The sequence below is a fragment of the Rhinichthys klamathensis genome, unplaced genomic scaffold, assembly GCF_029890125.1.
Source record: "Rhinichthys klamathensis goyatoka isolate OS25496 unplaced genomic scaffold, OSU_Roscu_1.1 h1tg000438l_1, whole genome shotgun sequence".
In the NCBI taxonomy this organism is placed as follows: domain Eukaryota; kingdom Metazoa; phylum Chordata; class Actinopteri; order Cypriniformes; family Leuciscidae; genus Rhinichthys; species Rhinichthys klamathensis.
In genome coordinates, this window is record NW_026606934.1 from 1 (window position 1) to 15,000 (window position 15,000).

General features: G+C 38.6%; 1 protein-coding gene across 1 annotated transcript in view; it reads right to left on the minus strand.

Moving 5' to 3' along the window:
• Positions 1–993: 993 nt before the first annotated feature.
• LOC130071368 (FERM and PDZ domain-containing protein 2-like) overlaps positions 994–15,000 on the minus strand; it is a 33,465-nt gene continuing 19,458 nt past the window's right edge. The window contains exons 10-19 of the mRNA XM_056236115.1: positions 14,653–14,827; positions 13,516–13,651; positions 12,495–12,633; positions 8,816–8,968; positions 6,766–6,951; positions 3,896–4,055; positions 3,607–3,781; positions 2,352–2,593; positions 1,211–1,318; positions 994–1,104 (exon numbers count right to left, since the gene is read on the minus strand). Of these exons, the coding sequence (XP_056092090.1) occupies positions 2,479–2,593; positions 3,607–3,781; positions 3,896–4,055; positions 6,766–6,951; positions 8,816–8,968; positions 12,495–12,633; positions 13,516–13,651; positions 14,653–14,827 (1,239 nt within the window). The 3' untranslated portion in view covers positions 994–1,104; positions 1,211–1,318; positions 2,352–2,478. The remainder of the gene's footprint in view (positions 1,105–1,210; positions 1,319–2,351; positions 2,594–3,606; positions 3,782–3,895; positions 4,056–6,765; positions 6,952–8,815; positions 8,969–12,494; positions 12,634–13,515; positions 13,652–14,652; positions 14,828–15,000) is intronic.

Here is a 15,000-nt window from a genome sequence, read left to right on the forward strand (position 1 = left end):
CTCTGTGCTGCAGGAAACGTTCATCTAACTTGCTCTTATTCTGAACTTCCTGCACATCATGTGGCCAGCTAATGTTGAGTCTGGCCACAGCACGAGTCACAACCTCGATCAGCTCCTCATAGGCGTGAACGCGAACCGGCGAGTCTGGTTCACGATCGTCCGCCTCGATGCTGAGCACATCCACCTCCTCAGAGGCAGACAGCACAAGCATCGGGTCCTGAACATGGGCAGAAGAAGCCGCAACGCGAGCTTCTGCACCATGAACAGGAGCCTCAGAATCTTCAGATGAAGAATGAGAAGGTGCCGCAGCAGTCTCATTCTCATCTGCAAGATCCTTTTGCGAACCCCATGATCTCAATCGCCGCGCCGCCTCAACGGACGCGGGACCGGAACCATGGGGAGCGCGAGCCTGACCGTGTTCATCAAATAATGCCAGGCGGGAGCGCAGCACTCTCATAGGAAGTGCTTCACAGTCACCACAAGCAGCTCCCTCAAGAGCTGCCCGGGCGTGCTGCACTCCCAAACAATTCACACACAACTGATGTGTGTCTCCACCCGTGATGTATCTTGGGCAGGGATGCACACACAGTTTGAATTGCTCACTCGCCATGATAAATATATATAGTCCTCACTGACAGACAACACCAAATAAGACAAACAGTATAACAGAGAGCGCTTGCTGAAGAGCGAAAGCTAGTTTGTGTTGTGACAGCGTCACCTTTATACTGCCGGGTATGCCGTCACATGTCCAAAGAGTCGATTCTCGATGCAGTGTAGAGTTCCCTCGTAAGGGACCACTCTTTCAGTCTAACAAATGTCAAGTTTATATCAATGTGTCTCTTCCGTTCCGTTTCTTATTATTTATGAAATGAAATGTACTAGCAATTTCTGAGTGAAATTCTTTACAGTGTAAGAACAATTTTTAGAGTGTACTGATGTTATATCACACGTGCAACAGAATATTAATCATTTAAAAGCATGATGTACCTTTTGGCTGCGAGACCATGAGCTCCACCTCCCTGGAGCTGTTCTGCATGATGTCAGCGGCCTCGCTGAAGGACATGCCCTCCAGACTGAGCTGGTTGAGAGAGATCAGTCGACCACCTGACGGAAACATGGAGCTCACCTTCACAAATGTTCATACAATGACTTCTGAGGTCATGTCTTGATGTTATTAACACACAATAATCTGATGATTGTAAGGATTCACCTGGTTTGATGCGTCCATCTCGGTCAGCTGGGCTTCCGGGTACAATTGATGCAATATAGATACCAAGGTCCAGTTTCCCAGTGTTGTCTTCTCCAACAATAACAATACCTAGAGGCAAAATGAAGAAAGAGTGAATTAATATTCTGTATGCATGCTGTGAAAAATGATGCTGCTTGTACTTTTATTGTGTTTAATCCACTTAAATATGTAAAATTGAGGTTTACTTTATCCATTTTGTGTTGGGACTATCTGAATCATTTTTGTTGCATGGATGTTTAGTTCCCAGCATGCTTTTCATCGGACTGGACCAGGAGAGTAAATGTTGAAATTAAGTGTTATTTAAAGTGGACCATGCCCTTTTTCAAAGTCTTGATTTTGTTTTTGGGGTCTCATAGGTTATCAAAAAACACATTATTTTCCCATTTTCTCCATTGTTGCGGCTTCTCTCTTCCCAGTCTGTCAGTAACGCTCTGTTTAGTTCCTGTCTCTATGAAGCCCCTCCTTCTGAAAAGCACACTGCGCTCTGATTGGTTGGCTGGATCAGTGTGTTGTGATTGGTCGAGCGCTTTGAGTGTGTTTGGGAAATGCCCCGCCCCTTACCATAACCACCAGTTTAACACACTACTAACTAACTCAACCAGGCCCCGCCCCTTTATTCTGCGTATGAATTATTTAAATGAGGAATATTGTGGCGTGTTCGTTCCTGGAAGAAACTCAAGACTACAATGGAGGCGTTTTAGGGAGTTTAGAAACACTGATATAGAGAATAACTCCCGATGGGGTTAGATTTTGTGACTTTTCAGACCTTTTTCACGCTCAAACAGCGACATTACACACTGAAGAAAGAAATGTAAAAAAATGTAAAAAAAATAGGTCCTCTTTAATGTCTCTTTGAGTAAATAGAAAATACTTGATAGTGTTCAGTTATGGTGGATATTTAAAGTTTATATTACTTAATTTTTGAAAGTTCATTTTGTAATGTATTGACAAATGTTATGTGGACTTTACCTATTTTCTTTTAGCGTGTCATGGTGGATAAATGAAGGTAGTCTTTACTCAAAACATGGAATTAAATCTACCCATAAGAATTTTTGAGTAGATTCAATCCATATCAGTTAGTAATGATCCATAATCCACTTACCAAGGCCAATTTTGGGGTCCTTTTTGAGGGAAACACAGATGATTTCCCTCTCTGTAGGTCGGGAACTTGTTGGGGGATCTGTGAGAAAAGGTCACACTGCATTGCGCTGTTTCCCAATGACACAGGTTCATGTTATGGGTTGATGGTCAATCCTACCTCTTAAAGGAGAGTACATTGAAGGGACTTCAGAGCAACGCTTCGAAGAACTACAAGAGCTTCTCTGTAGAGCTGGACTTAGGGATCTAGAAGGGAAACAAACAGACAAGACACCATAAGCACATTGGATACAGAATGGATCAACATGACTTTGATTACAGAGGGGATTTGGGATATCTATTTTTATCACTCCATAAATCAGAAAATACTGTAAACAGCCAAAAAACCCATTTCCACCATGTTATTAGGAAAGGAATCAAATGTTATATAAACCAGGTGAACAGTACAAAACTTCAGAATAGAGATATGAACAAAACACTAAAGTTTGGTGTATATAATAAAGCCGCTGATGTGGAGATTTCTGACTCAGAGCAGGAGGAAAAACTCACGGCCGAGATATGTATTGTAATTAAAATCTACAGATGCAATTAAGAAGATTAACACTTAAATGTGTATTTTGGATGTTTTCTTTACAATAGTAGGAAAGACGACATGTTATTAGAAGCAAAATAGCCCAAAACTAACCAGTGGTTTGAAAAAACAATCGTTTTGCCAGTAATGTCTTGACCTATTATGCTTTTTTTACATATTCATCTTCCTTTAGTGTGTAATGTTCCTGTTTGAGCATTAAAAAGTCCCTCCAAAAGCAGTTATTCTCTATATTACTGTTTCTGAACTTCCTGAAACGCCTCCATTGTAGTCTTGAGTTTCTTACGGGAACGAACACGTCACAATATTCCTCATTTAAATAATTAATACGCAGAATAAAGGGGCGGGGCCTGGTTGAGTTAGTTAGTAGTGTGTTAAACTGGTGGTTACGGTGAGGGGCGGGACATTTCCCAAACACACTCGAAGCGCTCGACCAATCCCAACACACTGATCCAGCCGACCAATCAGAGCACAGTGTGCTTTTTAGAAGGAGGGGCTTCATAGAGACAGGAAGTAAACAGAGCGTTACTGACAGACTGGGAAGAGAGGAGCCGCAACAATGGAGAATATGGGGAAAATACCTATTCTAGTAGAGCCCAAACACCTCTTTAATACAAAGACAGACATGGTTCATGGTTGTAGCACATGGGATGCATGAGTTTGTTCTCACCCGGTGAAGTCTAATAAGTCTCTCTGTAGTTTGATCTTTGCTTCGAGGCGGGTAGCGATGTCTTCACAGAGTTTGCTCATGGAGTCGTCGGCAGCGGGATCAAGGCGTCCGTCGTTGAGCGCAACCTCGTGGTTCTGAGCTCGACACATGGCTGCATACTGCACAATACTGTCCTCTACAGACACATGTACACTGCTGTTTATCGTGAACCACTAACAGAGCAAGGCACAACTACGAGAATCTTAAAACTTTGGATTGAACAGCTTTATTGGAGTGGATGTGGACTAACCTGAAGTGAGGCTGTGTGTGAGCTGGCGAGAGCTCATCTCCTTGTGAAACTTGTGCTGTGCGGAGCAGAGTTCGCAGAGGTATTTGGCCACTTTTGATTTTTCGGTCAGAAAGGTGTACTTCTTTTTACTGGTGCTGCTCTCAATGACAAACTTACGTCGCTGTGTTGATGAGAACAAAGGAGTGAGAATTATTATGTTGACCAACATCATCAGATTAAATCATACAGTCCTCTATTTAATTTAGTTTAATTCACACACAACCTAAAAATTATCAACAGAATTTTGTCCAAAAAAAAACCAGACAAAAAAAAAAAATATATATATATATATATTTTTTTTAAATATTAAATTAAAAGTAACAGTATAAAGACATTTATAATTATACAGATTTCTATTTCAAGTAAATGCTGTTCTTTTGAAAGGTTTATTCATCAAAGAATCCTGAAAAAAAAGTATCAAAGTTTCCTCAAAAACAGTAAGCAGCAAAAACTACTTTAAACATTATTAAACATAAGAACCATTATTAATAATCAAGCACCAATAATAATTAAGCAAAATCATCATATTAGAATGATTTCTGAAGGATCATGTGACACTGAAGACTGGAGTAATGATGCTGAAAATTCAGCTTTGATCACAGGAATAAATTATACTTCACTATATATTCACATAGAAAATCGTTATTTTAATAATATTATATTATATTATTTTATTATTATTATATTATTTTAATAATATTATACAATAATATTATTATTGTAATAATATTTCACAATATAAATGTTTTTACTGTATTTTTAATCAAATAAACGGAGCCTTGGTGAGCAGAAGAGATTTAAAAAAAAAATAAACTTACAGAATCTTTTGCATAATATTTTACAAATATACTTAATTTTTGAATTACGAATATTGTGACATTTTCTTAGGGATACTCCATTTGACAAAATGTGCTTTTTACCTGGTTTACTACTTTTCTTTTAAATAAATAATAATACAATTATACTAACTACAATTTACTTGTACCAAAGGTGTTTCTTAACCTTCTTTCCTTCAATTTTGATATTTCTTGGAGTATGGAGTTAATATTGTGCCATAATTAAACAAACAAATCCAGCATTTTGCAAACAAACTCGATCTGCTTTGCAAAGGGAAACTTGACTCGCAAACAAACAGAAAGCAATGTGCAAGTACAAAGGTCAATTTGAGCGAAAATGCAGTGGAATAACAAATATGTATTGTGTTTTACAAATATAAATGAATGAGCATAGATAATATTTCACAAATAAATACAACCCATCCTACAAATTGCATGTAACCTTTGAAAAAATACCAAATCTAGTGCATACAAATGCACATCTGTCTGTTATGATTGTGAGACACTTGGCTTTTTATGAGATCTCTCGGCTCGATTTTCTCACAAATGCAGTTGAGCGAGTTCCTCTTCTAAAACAGTAGATGGCGCTAAACTAGGGGATTAATTTAGCGCTTGCACATTGCTTTCTGCTTGTTTGTGAGTCAAGTTTTCCTTTGCAAAGCAGATCGAGTTTGTTTGCAAAATGCTGGATTTGTTTGTTTAATTATGGCACAATATTAACTCCATATTTGAGGGGTTTAAAGTCATACATTTATAGTTGGTGAAAAAAGTATATATATATATATATATATATTAGTGCTGTCAAACAATTAAAATATTTAATCGCGATTAATCCCATTAATATCATAGTTAACTCGCGATTAATCGCAAATAATCGCACATTTTTATCTGTTCTAAATGTCTCTTGATTTCTTTTTGTCCCATTATTTTTTCTCATTTTAATGCTCTTATCAACATTGAAAAGTGGATCGGCTTGCTTTGTGCAAATGTTTTTTATTGAAAACAACATTGGCATATCCTGTGTTCAATTTCACACTAACATTCTCACTTGGAGCAAATAATCTCTCACACAATGTAACACTGTCCATCAATAAAAGGATGAAATACTGACGAGGTCCTGATATTGACGAGGGGGCGGAGAATTCGCATCAGCTGTGTGTGTGTGTGTGTGTGTGTGTGTGTGTGTGTGTGTTTGGCCATCATCAGTGGTATTTCAGACTGGACGTGCTGCGATGATGATAGCTCAGTTCACAACGACACAACACACAGATCACTTTGGTCTTGTCAATGGAACCATTTGGCAACTTTTTAATAGTAAACTTTCTATTCAGAATCTTATTGGCATCCATTTCGGCGTCTCGCTCTCGTCATCCACTCAAAACGTAACGTTAACCAACTATTTGGCCGGCTCGCGAGCCCAAACAAGTGTGTGCGTCGTGCCTATTGTTTTGTTTCCGGTCTAGCATAGCTTTTTAACAGTCTATGGGCGCAAGTCATTGAAATTAATGGGTTTCATAGCGCAGCGCCGCGTCCTGTTGCAAAAGCATGTGAAAAAAAACGACAAAGTTTGCTAGGCCAAAAAGACCGTTAATCGCGCGATAAAAAAATTAATCGCGTTAAAATGGGTTTGCGTTAACGCCGTTAATAACGCGTTTAACTGACAGCCCTAATATATATACACACAAATACATAAACAAGACTTTTTTATTGGGCATTTACACTACCTACACATTTATTTTACTTTTAAGGCCGCAAAGACAGTTTTTTTTTACTTTTTAAAATAATGTATATCAAAAAAAAAAAAAAAAAAAAAACTTTATAGGAACTTTAAGGAAAAAATCATCGTACGAATAGCTTACTTAAAATGCTTCCAATGTGCACAATTAACTTGGATAGGAGGACATGCTTTAACTTTTTTATGTTTCTTTTGCATTTTAACGAGAATACAAAAAACCTGTAAAGATGATACAGTGTTCTGCATTAGTGTGGACTCACGGCTGAGGTGATACTGCTGGTCTCTCTCCAGAGGAATCTAAGGCTTGTGGTGCGGGACTTATTTATAACTTCATACACAATGATGCCTTTGGCACACACTCCCAGGACCAGCTCTCCAAACACAGGCTTCTTCTCACGGGCCACGCGGTGAAACAGTTCCCCGTACTCTGGAAGCTGCTGAACGCTCTGTGGGGGAGTCGAGGCAGTGCTGCCAAGTCAATTGGACAGATTATGTAATGTAGGACACCCACTGCCAATCATCGCTCCAGAAAAGCTGTTCAGACCTAATGGTGTCTGTAAAAATATTTGGCCAGTAGCCCGCTGAGTCATTATGGGTTTAAATAAATCCAATAGATGGCAGGAGGATGAAGAGCAGCACAAACAAATGCAGCTGTCACATTTTCCATCCTTCTCATTCTTTATTTTCACTCCATATTAAAAGAAAGTGGCCCCCAAATTTAAAAATGTCTGAATTTCATCGCATTAGAAGTTAAACCAAGAACTATCATTTTTCATAGCCAACTTGAGTGACAGATATTACTTAATGCTTTTGTCCTAAACTGTACATCTGTTGTTTTATATCATATAATCTACAACCTAGCAAATGTTTTTGTAAAATGTACTGTATCTTTATTTCTGATATTTGTAAGTGTGTCTTAAATGGCTTTCATATATAGGGGAGTCTGAGGGTAGATATCACAATATCACAATATATGTAGCCTATATCTTAATAACTATGAGGTTTTGAGTCAAAAGTCTAATTACACAAATGTATGCACTTTTGCGCTTTTTTTCAGGCGCAACTTTGGACATTTTTGTCATTGTAAAGAAAGAAAAATTCATTATCTGAAAAAGAGAAAAAATATTTAACACATTGATCTAATTATTCATATATATATGTAAAATTATTTATTATATACTTTTTTAATTATTTTAATTATTCATATTCTCAAGATTTAGAATTTGGAATAAATGTTAAAGGATTAGTTCACTTTTAAAAAAACTTTTGCTGATAATTTACTCACCCCCATGTCATCCAAGATGTCCATGTGTTTCTTTCTTCAGTCGAAAAGAAATTAATGTTTTTGATGAAAACATTCCAGGATTTTTCTCCATATAATGCACTTTGCTGGGCCCCAAACGGTTCAAGGTCTAAATGACCGTTTCAGTGCAGCTTCAAAGGGCTTTAAACGATACCAGACGATGAATAAGGGTCTTATCTAGAGAAACGATCGGTCATTTCAAAAATAAATAAAAAAGTTAAAGTTTTATAGGCACAAATGCTCGCCTTGCGGACTCTCCTGTTCGAACTCGTTCATTAAAATGAACAAATCTTTTTTCGAGTCAATGACTCGAAAAAAGATTCGTTCATTTTGATGAACGAGTCAATGACTCGAAAAAAGATTCGTTCATTTTGATGAACGAGTTCGAACATTCGTTTCGTTAGATAAGACCCTTATTCATCGTCTGGTATCGTTTAAAGCCCTTTGAAGCTGCACTGAAATGGTCATTTAGACCTTGAACCGTTTGGCTACCATTGAAGTCCATTATATGGAGAAAAATCCTGGAATGTTTTCATCAAAAACATTAATTTCTTTTCGACTGAAGAAAGAAACACATGGACATCTTGGATGACATGGGGGTGAGTAAATTATAAAGCAAAAGTTTTTTTTAAAAGTGAACTAATCCTTTAAGTCAACATTTTTATTTTATTTTATTATTAATATTTTTATTTTTTGAATTTGATATTTCTGTTACCTTTTGCATTGTTGTTGTTTCATAGTTGTATTACTGTTTTCATTTAGTTGAAAAGCTCAATTTAATGGCAGGTTCCATTGTGACAACTTGCCCCATACCGTGTGACAACATGCCCCTTTGCCAATAATGAGCATTATTACGGTTCAATGGTTCAATGTTCAACAGAAATATAAATGTGTGACACTTAGCCCCAGTCTACCCTACATACTGTACTTCATATAAAGGTAAAGTTTATACTTTCATAAGGAATCATCCCATACGGGGTGTCAATAAGAACAGAAGTGAATATAACCTTGAGGAACTCGATCTCTGCCTCCTCTGCAGTCATGTTTGCGTTGTTGGCGTGTAACCGTAGCAACTCGTCTTTCAGGCAAGGCATTGCCATTTTCTGCAAAACACTCTTGGAAACGTAGTGCTCCGGCTGATAGTAGTTCTTCCCATAGACCTTCATAAGACACAGAAAACATGCTTTTCCTTTAAATCGTTCTAAAACAAGTATTCACACATAAATATGATATCAATGAGTGCATTACATAACCATCTAGCATCAGCTAAATATAAATTTGAGCTGATACATTCTCAATGCTTCCTGAGTGATGTAATCGTATTATTTATTGTAACGTACGGACAGAGACGGTCGGATCCAAGTGCAGCACTTTATTACAACTTAAACAAACACAAAGAAACAAGGGCAATCCAGTAAATCGTGGTACAAACGGGCGTGGGTCGAGGCAGGCAGCACAGGTTCGAGAACAGTCCAGGATACAGGCTAGGGTCAAGAGTCCAGGGAAACACGGAGAAACAGAACAGGGAATAACGCTCAGAAATGCACGCTTACAGTGTAACAAGACTTCGCAAAGGACACAGGCAAAACTCAGGCTTAAATCAGGAACTCAATAACCAATAATGAAACACAGCTGAACATAATAAAACAATGAGTCCATAATGAAACATAATATAAAGAGAGAGTGTCCTCCAGAGGCTCTCGAGGGCACTACAGCTGCCGATCGTCACATAACCCCCCCTCTAAGGAGCGGCTTCCAGACGCTCCTAAGAGCTCCGGGGGGAGGTCAACGGGGGCTGGGATGGAGGGCCAGGCCCATGGAGAGGCAGGAGGTCAGGCCTATGGAGAGACCTGGGGCCTGGAGACCAGAGCAGGGCAAGAGACCATGGGGGAGCACACTTGGAAGGCAACCAGGGTGGAACACACTTGACAGGAGACCAGGGTTGAACACACTTGGAAGGGTACCAGGACGGAGCAGACTCAGACAGAGACGAGGGCGGAGCAGACTGAGGCGAAGGCCAGGGCGGGGCAGGATTAGGCGAAGGCCAGGATGGTGAAGCCCCTGCAGACGACCATGGCAGCGCAGCCTTCATGGTCTCTTCACCGGACCCTTGGCCCCCCCCCAAAAAATACTTGGGGAAATCCACGGGTTCAGGAAAGCCCTCCCGGAGCTTGAAGGGCGCAGGCAGGGCGAGGCGCAGAGGCGGGGCCGGCAGGGCGAGGCGCAGAGGCGGGGCCGGCAGGGCGAGGCGCAGCGGCGGGGCCGGCAGGGCGAGGCGCAGAGGCGGGGCCGGCAGGGCGAGGAGTCTGGGAATAACCACAGGAGCCTGGCGAACCAAACGAGTCCTCCTTCTCCTGCGACGGCGAGTCACTGGGCTTGATACACTGACTTGACTGGATACACTCATTTGGCTCGACTCATTTGATTCACTTGATTCAGTTGACTCACTCGATACACTTGATTCACTTGATTCAGTTGACTCACTCGATACACTTGATTCACTTGATTCAGTTGACTCACTCGATACACTTGATTCACTTGATTCAGTTGACTCACTCGATACACTTGATTCACCTGATTCAGTTGACTCACTCGACTTGGGACTTGACTCACTTGACTCACTTGACTCGGGATTCGATTCTTTCGAGTCGGCTGGCACGTGCTCAAACTCCAGTTCGGCCGGCGAAACCTCCGCTGTATCTGGATTAGCAAGTTCAACAAAACCAGTGCGGAATACGGGCTCGAGGGGTCCGATACGATGGGTGGGTTCGGCAGGAACGGTAAACTTGAAAGCCCCTCTGACGGTCATCAAGGAAGGATCGAACAGTTTGTGGAGATGAGGCTTTAACGGCGTGCGGAGCGAGTGAGAGAAATCAGCCGCAAACGAACCTCCCCGACGCAGAGACAAGAGCAGTTCCTCGGGATCCTCCTCTTCTGCGGGGAGTTCAAAAGCCTCTCTGAATAGGGCGATAAATACCTCATAAGAAGGGAACGACATCCGACCTGGTTCCCAGAGCGCGCCTGCCCACTCCAGAGCCTTTCCAGTGAGCAGTGAGCAGATGAGGGAAACGCGGTCGTTACCCGAGGTGTAAAACTGGGGATAATGATTCATGTACAAACTGCACTGCTGAAGAAATCCTTCACACGCCACAGGTGAGCCATCAAACTTTTCAGGAAATGACTGACTGGAATAGTTAGATGCAGTACTCACACTGGTTTGCGGTGGAACAGGTGCAGCGGGAGCTCTGGCTAGATTAGCGGCTGTGCTTGAGCTCTGCGGAGATAACGTTAGTATGGAGCTTGCTAGTTCATCGAGGAGAGAGGTTAGTCCCGTCAGCTGTAAGTGATGAGAGGCTAGCATGGAAGCTCGAGTCTTGACCACGGTGGATAGATGCTGAAAGTCTGCTGGATCCTCGTTTGGCGAAGTCTTCTGTAACGTACGGACAGAGACGGTCGGATCCAAGTGCAGCACTTTATTACAACTTAAACAAACACAAAGAAACAAGGGCAATCCAGTAAATCGTGGTACAAACTGGCGTGGGTCGAGGCAGGCAGCACAGGTTCGAGAACAGTCCAGGATACAGGCTAGGGTCAAGAGTCCAGGGAAACACGGAGAAACAGAACAGGGAATAACGCTCAGAAATGCACGCTTACAGTGTAACAAGACTTCGCAAAGGACACAGGCAAAACTCAGGCTTAAATCAGGAACTCAATAACCAATAATGAAACACAGCTGAACATAATAAAACAATGAGTCCATAATGAAACATAATATAAAGAGAGAGTGTCCTCCAGAGGCTCTCGAGGGCACTACAGCTGCCGATCGTCACAATTTATAAACGTTCGGCACCATTTATACTGTAGGTGTGACATCACTGAACAGATATACAGTATAGCAGAGCAACACTGAGAATAATCACAAATCATAGAAATGCCGTCATGTGTTTATTTCAGATAAATGCCAAGGCAACATTTCTCATTTTCATTTAGTTTCGGGTTGAAGTATTAAAATAACTAAAACTAATTATGCATCAATGTTGGAATTTAAAAATGTCTTAAAATATATATTAATTATTTATTATATTATGTTTTTAAAAGTTATTTGAAAAAGATTATTTATTTGGTTTTAATATATTTATTTTATTAATTTTAAAATACCAGACCAGGGTTTTATTACTTAAGTAAAACTAAAACTAAAATCTTATATATATTTTTTTTTTTTACTTGAAATAAAATAAACGTTAACTGAGATCAAATAAAATCTAAAAAAAATAAACATATTTTATTTCAGCTCGTTGTACTAAACTTGATGTACTAAAATAGCTAAAACTAAAACTGAAATAAAAAATACTAATTAAACACAAAAATAAATAAATAAAACCACACAACAAAATGCAGAAAAATTTAACTAAACTTAAAATGAAAATAAAAAAACTCAAGTTATTAATTTATATAACTAAAGTTGTCACCTCACCCAGGGAATGTATAAATAATATTTTTCAAATAATTGTAATAAATAAATAATTTCATATAAAATATAGATTTTTAATGTTTTAATTCTGATATTGACGAATAATTAGTTATTTTTGTACTTCAGCTTAAACAAAATGAAAATGAGAAATGTAATATATTATAAAAGATTATAATATATCTCAGTGATAATACAATAACACTGATCTGGAATACCTCAGGCATACTGTCCCCAAACTCGGCTTGAAGAGCCAAGGCACCAAGAAACAAGCAGGTCTCCTCGTTACAGGGCAGCCGGTCATCCAGGACGTCCCGTCTCAGCTGGAGATAGTACTGATGACGGGTCAGCTTGTGTCTGCCACGACGAAGGGCAAAGTTAGGGCACACTTACACGACAACGATGCATTAAAAGCGGAAAACGTTTTTTTATATGCATTTTACAGACGACAACCTAGTCAAAACGTTGACAAGGATCTGCAAAAACGACTAAAACGTATTCTATTCTAAAATGTATTCTGCTGCCAGGCCAGTAGATGGCGATGTCACTTTGTAAAGAAACACTATATGCGCCTTTAACATGTTATACGCACAATACGCAATTTCACAAATTTGTGTTTTTGTAGTTTACACTGAGACGATAACAGTATTGTTTTCAAAAATGTGCACTTTGTAACCCGTTTTTCAAACGTTTGCATTTACACGCTGTTGACATGTAAATGAACGGCTAAAACGTAAAAAAAGTTTTCTGTTTTTACTTGAAAACATTGACGTGTAAATGGGACTTAGCCAACAGGAGCAGGTAAAAACACACTATTAAATGTGACCCTGGATCACAAACCCAGTCACATGTCACACGGGTCACATATTTGTGGCAATCAAAATTATGGATTTTTCTTTAATGCCAAAAATCATTAGGATATTTAGTAAAGATCATGTTCCATGAAGATATTTAGTAAATTTCCTACCATAAATATATAAAACATTAATTTTTGTGAGTGAATGCAGCACAATCGCAAACTTAAATGCACAACTTTAAAGGCGATTTTCTCAATGTTTCGATTTTTTTGCACCCTCAGATTCCAGATTTTCAAGTAGTTGTATCCTAACAAACCATACATCAATGAACAGCTTATTTATTCAGCTTTCAGATGATGTATAGATCTCAATATCAAAAAATGCACCCATGTGACTGGTTTTGTGGTCCAGGGTCACAGATGAGGGAAAGGAAGAGACTTACAGAAGAAAAGAGACGTCCATCACAAAAAATTTGATGCGGAAATGAAGCACAAATGTGGCAGTGGGCACTTTTCTCCAGGCGCCAGGGGCAACTTTGGATATTTTCATGTCGTTGTCAAGAAAGAAAAATTCATTATCTGAAAAAGAGTAAACAATACTGTGAACAAACCCAGCTGACACACTGACCTGATTATTCATCAATATCAGACATAGAAACATATACATATATATATATATAATTCAATTATTTAGATAATATATATATTAAATTATTTACATTTTAAAATTATTTGAAAAATCTTATTTAAATTAAATAAATATTTTTTATTATATTTAAAATAACAGACCAGGTTTATTATAGTTAAGTAAAACTAAAATCATAAAAAACAAAATCGTTACTTGAAATAAACACTGAAATAAAATAAAATCGAATTTTCATTTAGTTTAACTAAAATAACTAAAACTGAAATAAAGATGAATAAAAACTATATTTTAAAACACAACAAAATTACTAAATCTTTAACTAAAATGAAAATGAAATATATATATATATAAAAAAGAAAATTAATAAAAACTATAATACAGGGTTCCTACAGGTTTCTTCAAGTTCAATTCAAGTCTTTTTAAGACCTTTTTAAGACCATTTATATAAAAAATTAATACCTATTTCACGTCCCTACCAGCAAAGAAAAACTAAATCCTTGAACTTGTGTTCATTTATTTTTCAAATGGGGAATGGGTAAAAGATGATAAGCCAAGCAGGTGTGAAAAATAAAAACATTTCAGTAGGCCACAAGAAAGTGCCGAACAACGTTAAGTTGTGTTTTAACATTAGCTAGCTACTTATTCCATGCTGGGAATATGGGGAACTGAGAGAACCCTGAACAATAGACATCGAAAATCATAATAATCGTGGTTGACAAATTAAACTTTTGAGGAAAAATACAATACGGAGAAGTTACACGTCATACAGCACAACTTTTAAGACCCAGCCATCAAAATTCAAGACTTTTTAAAGTCTTTTTAGGGTATTATTTCCAAATTAATAAATTCAATGCTTTTAAGGCTTTTTAAGACCCCGCGGGAACCCTGTAATAGTAAATTAATATTAATATTATTAATACATGGGGTAAATTACCATCACTATATGCAAGGCCAAAGTAAAAATGTTCTACAAGGTTTGCATGAGCGATGATCATATCAAAGACGTCTCCTCCTCTGGACTTGACGTCACACTTGAGCAGAATGTTCTGTCCATTTGGCATCATAACTCTCAAGTCCCTGTGGTTTAAACTTGAACGCCCTTTGTTTGACTGTTGAGAGAGAGAGAGAGAGAGAGAGAGAGAGAGAGAGAGAGAGAGAGAGAGAGAGAGAGAGAGAGAGGGGAAAACAGCACACATAACTGATCCTTCTTACCCAGACTGCCAATGCCAGCATTGTGTAACAGATTGCTTGGTGTAAAGCCAAAACTCTCGCTCTTAGGATA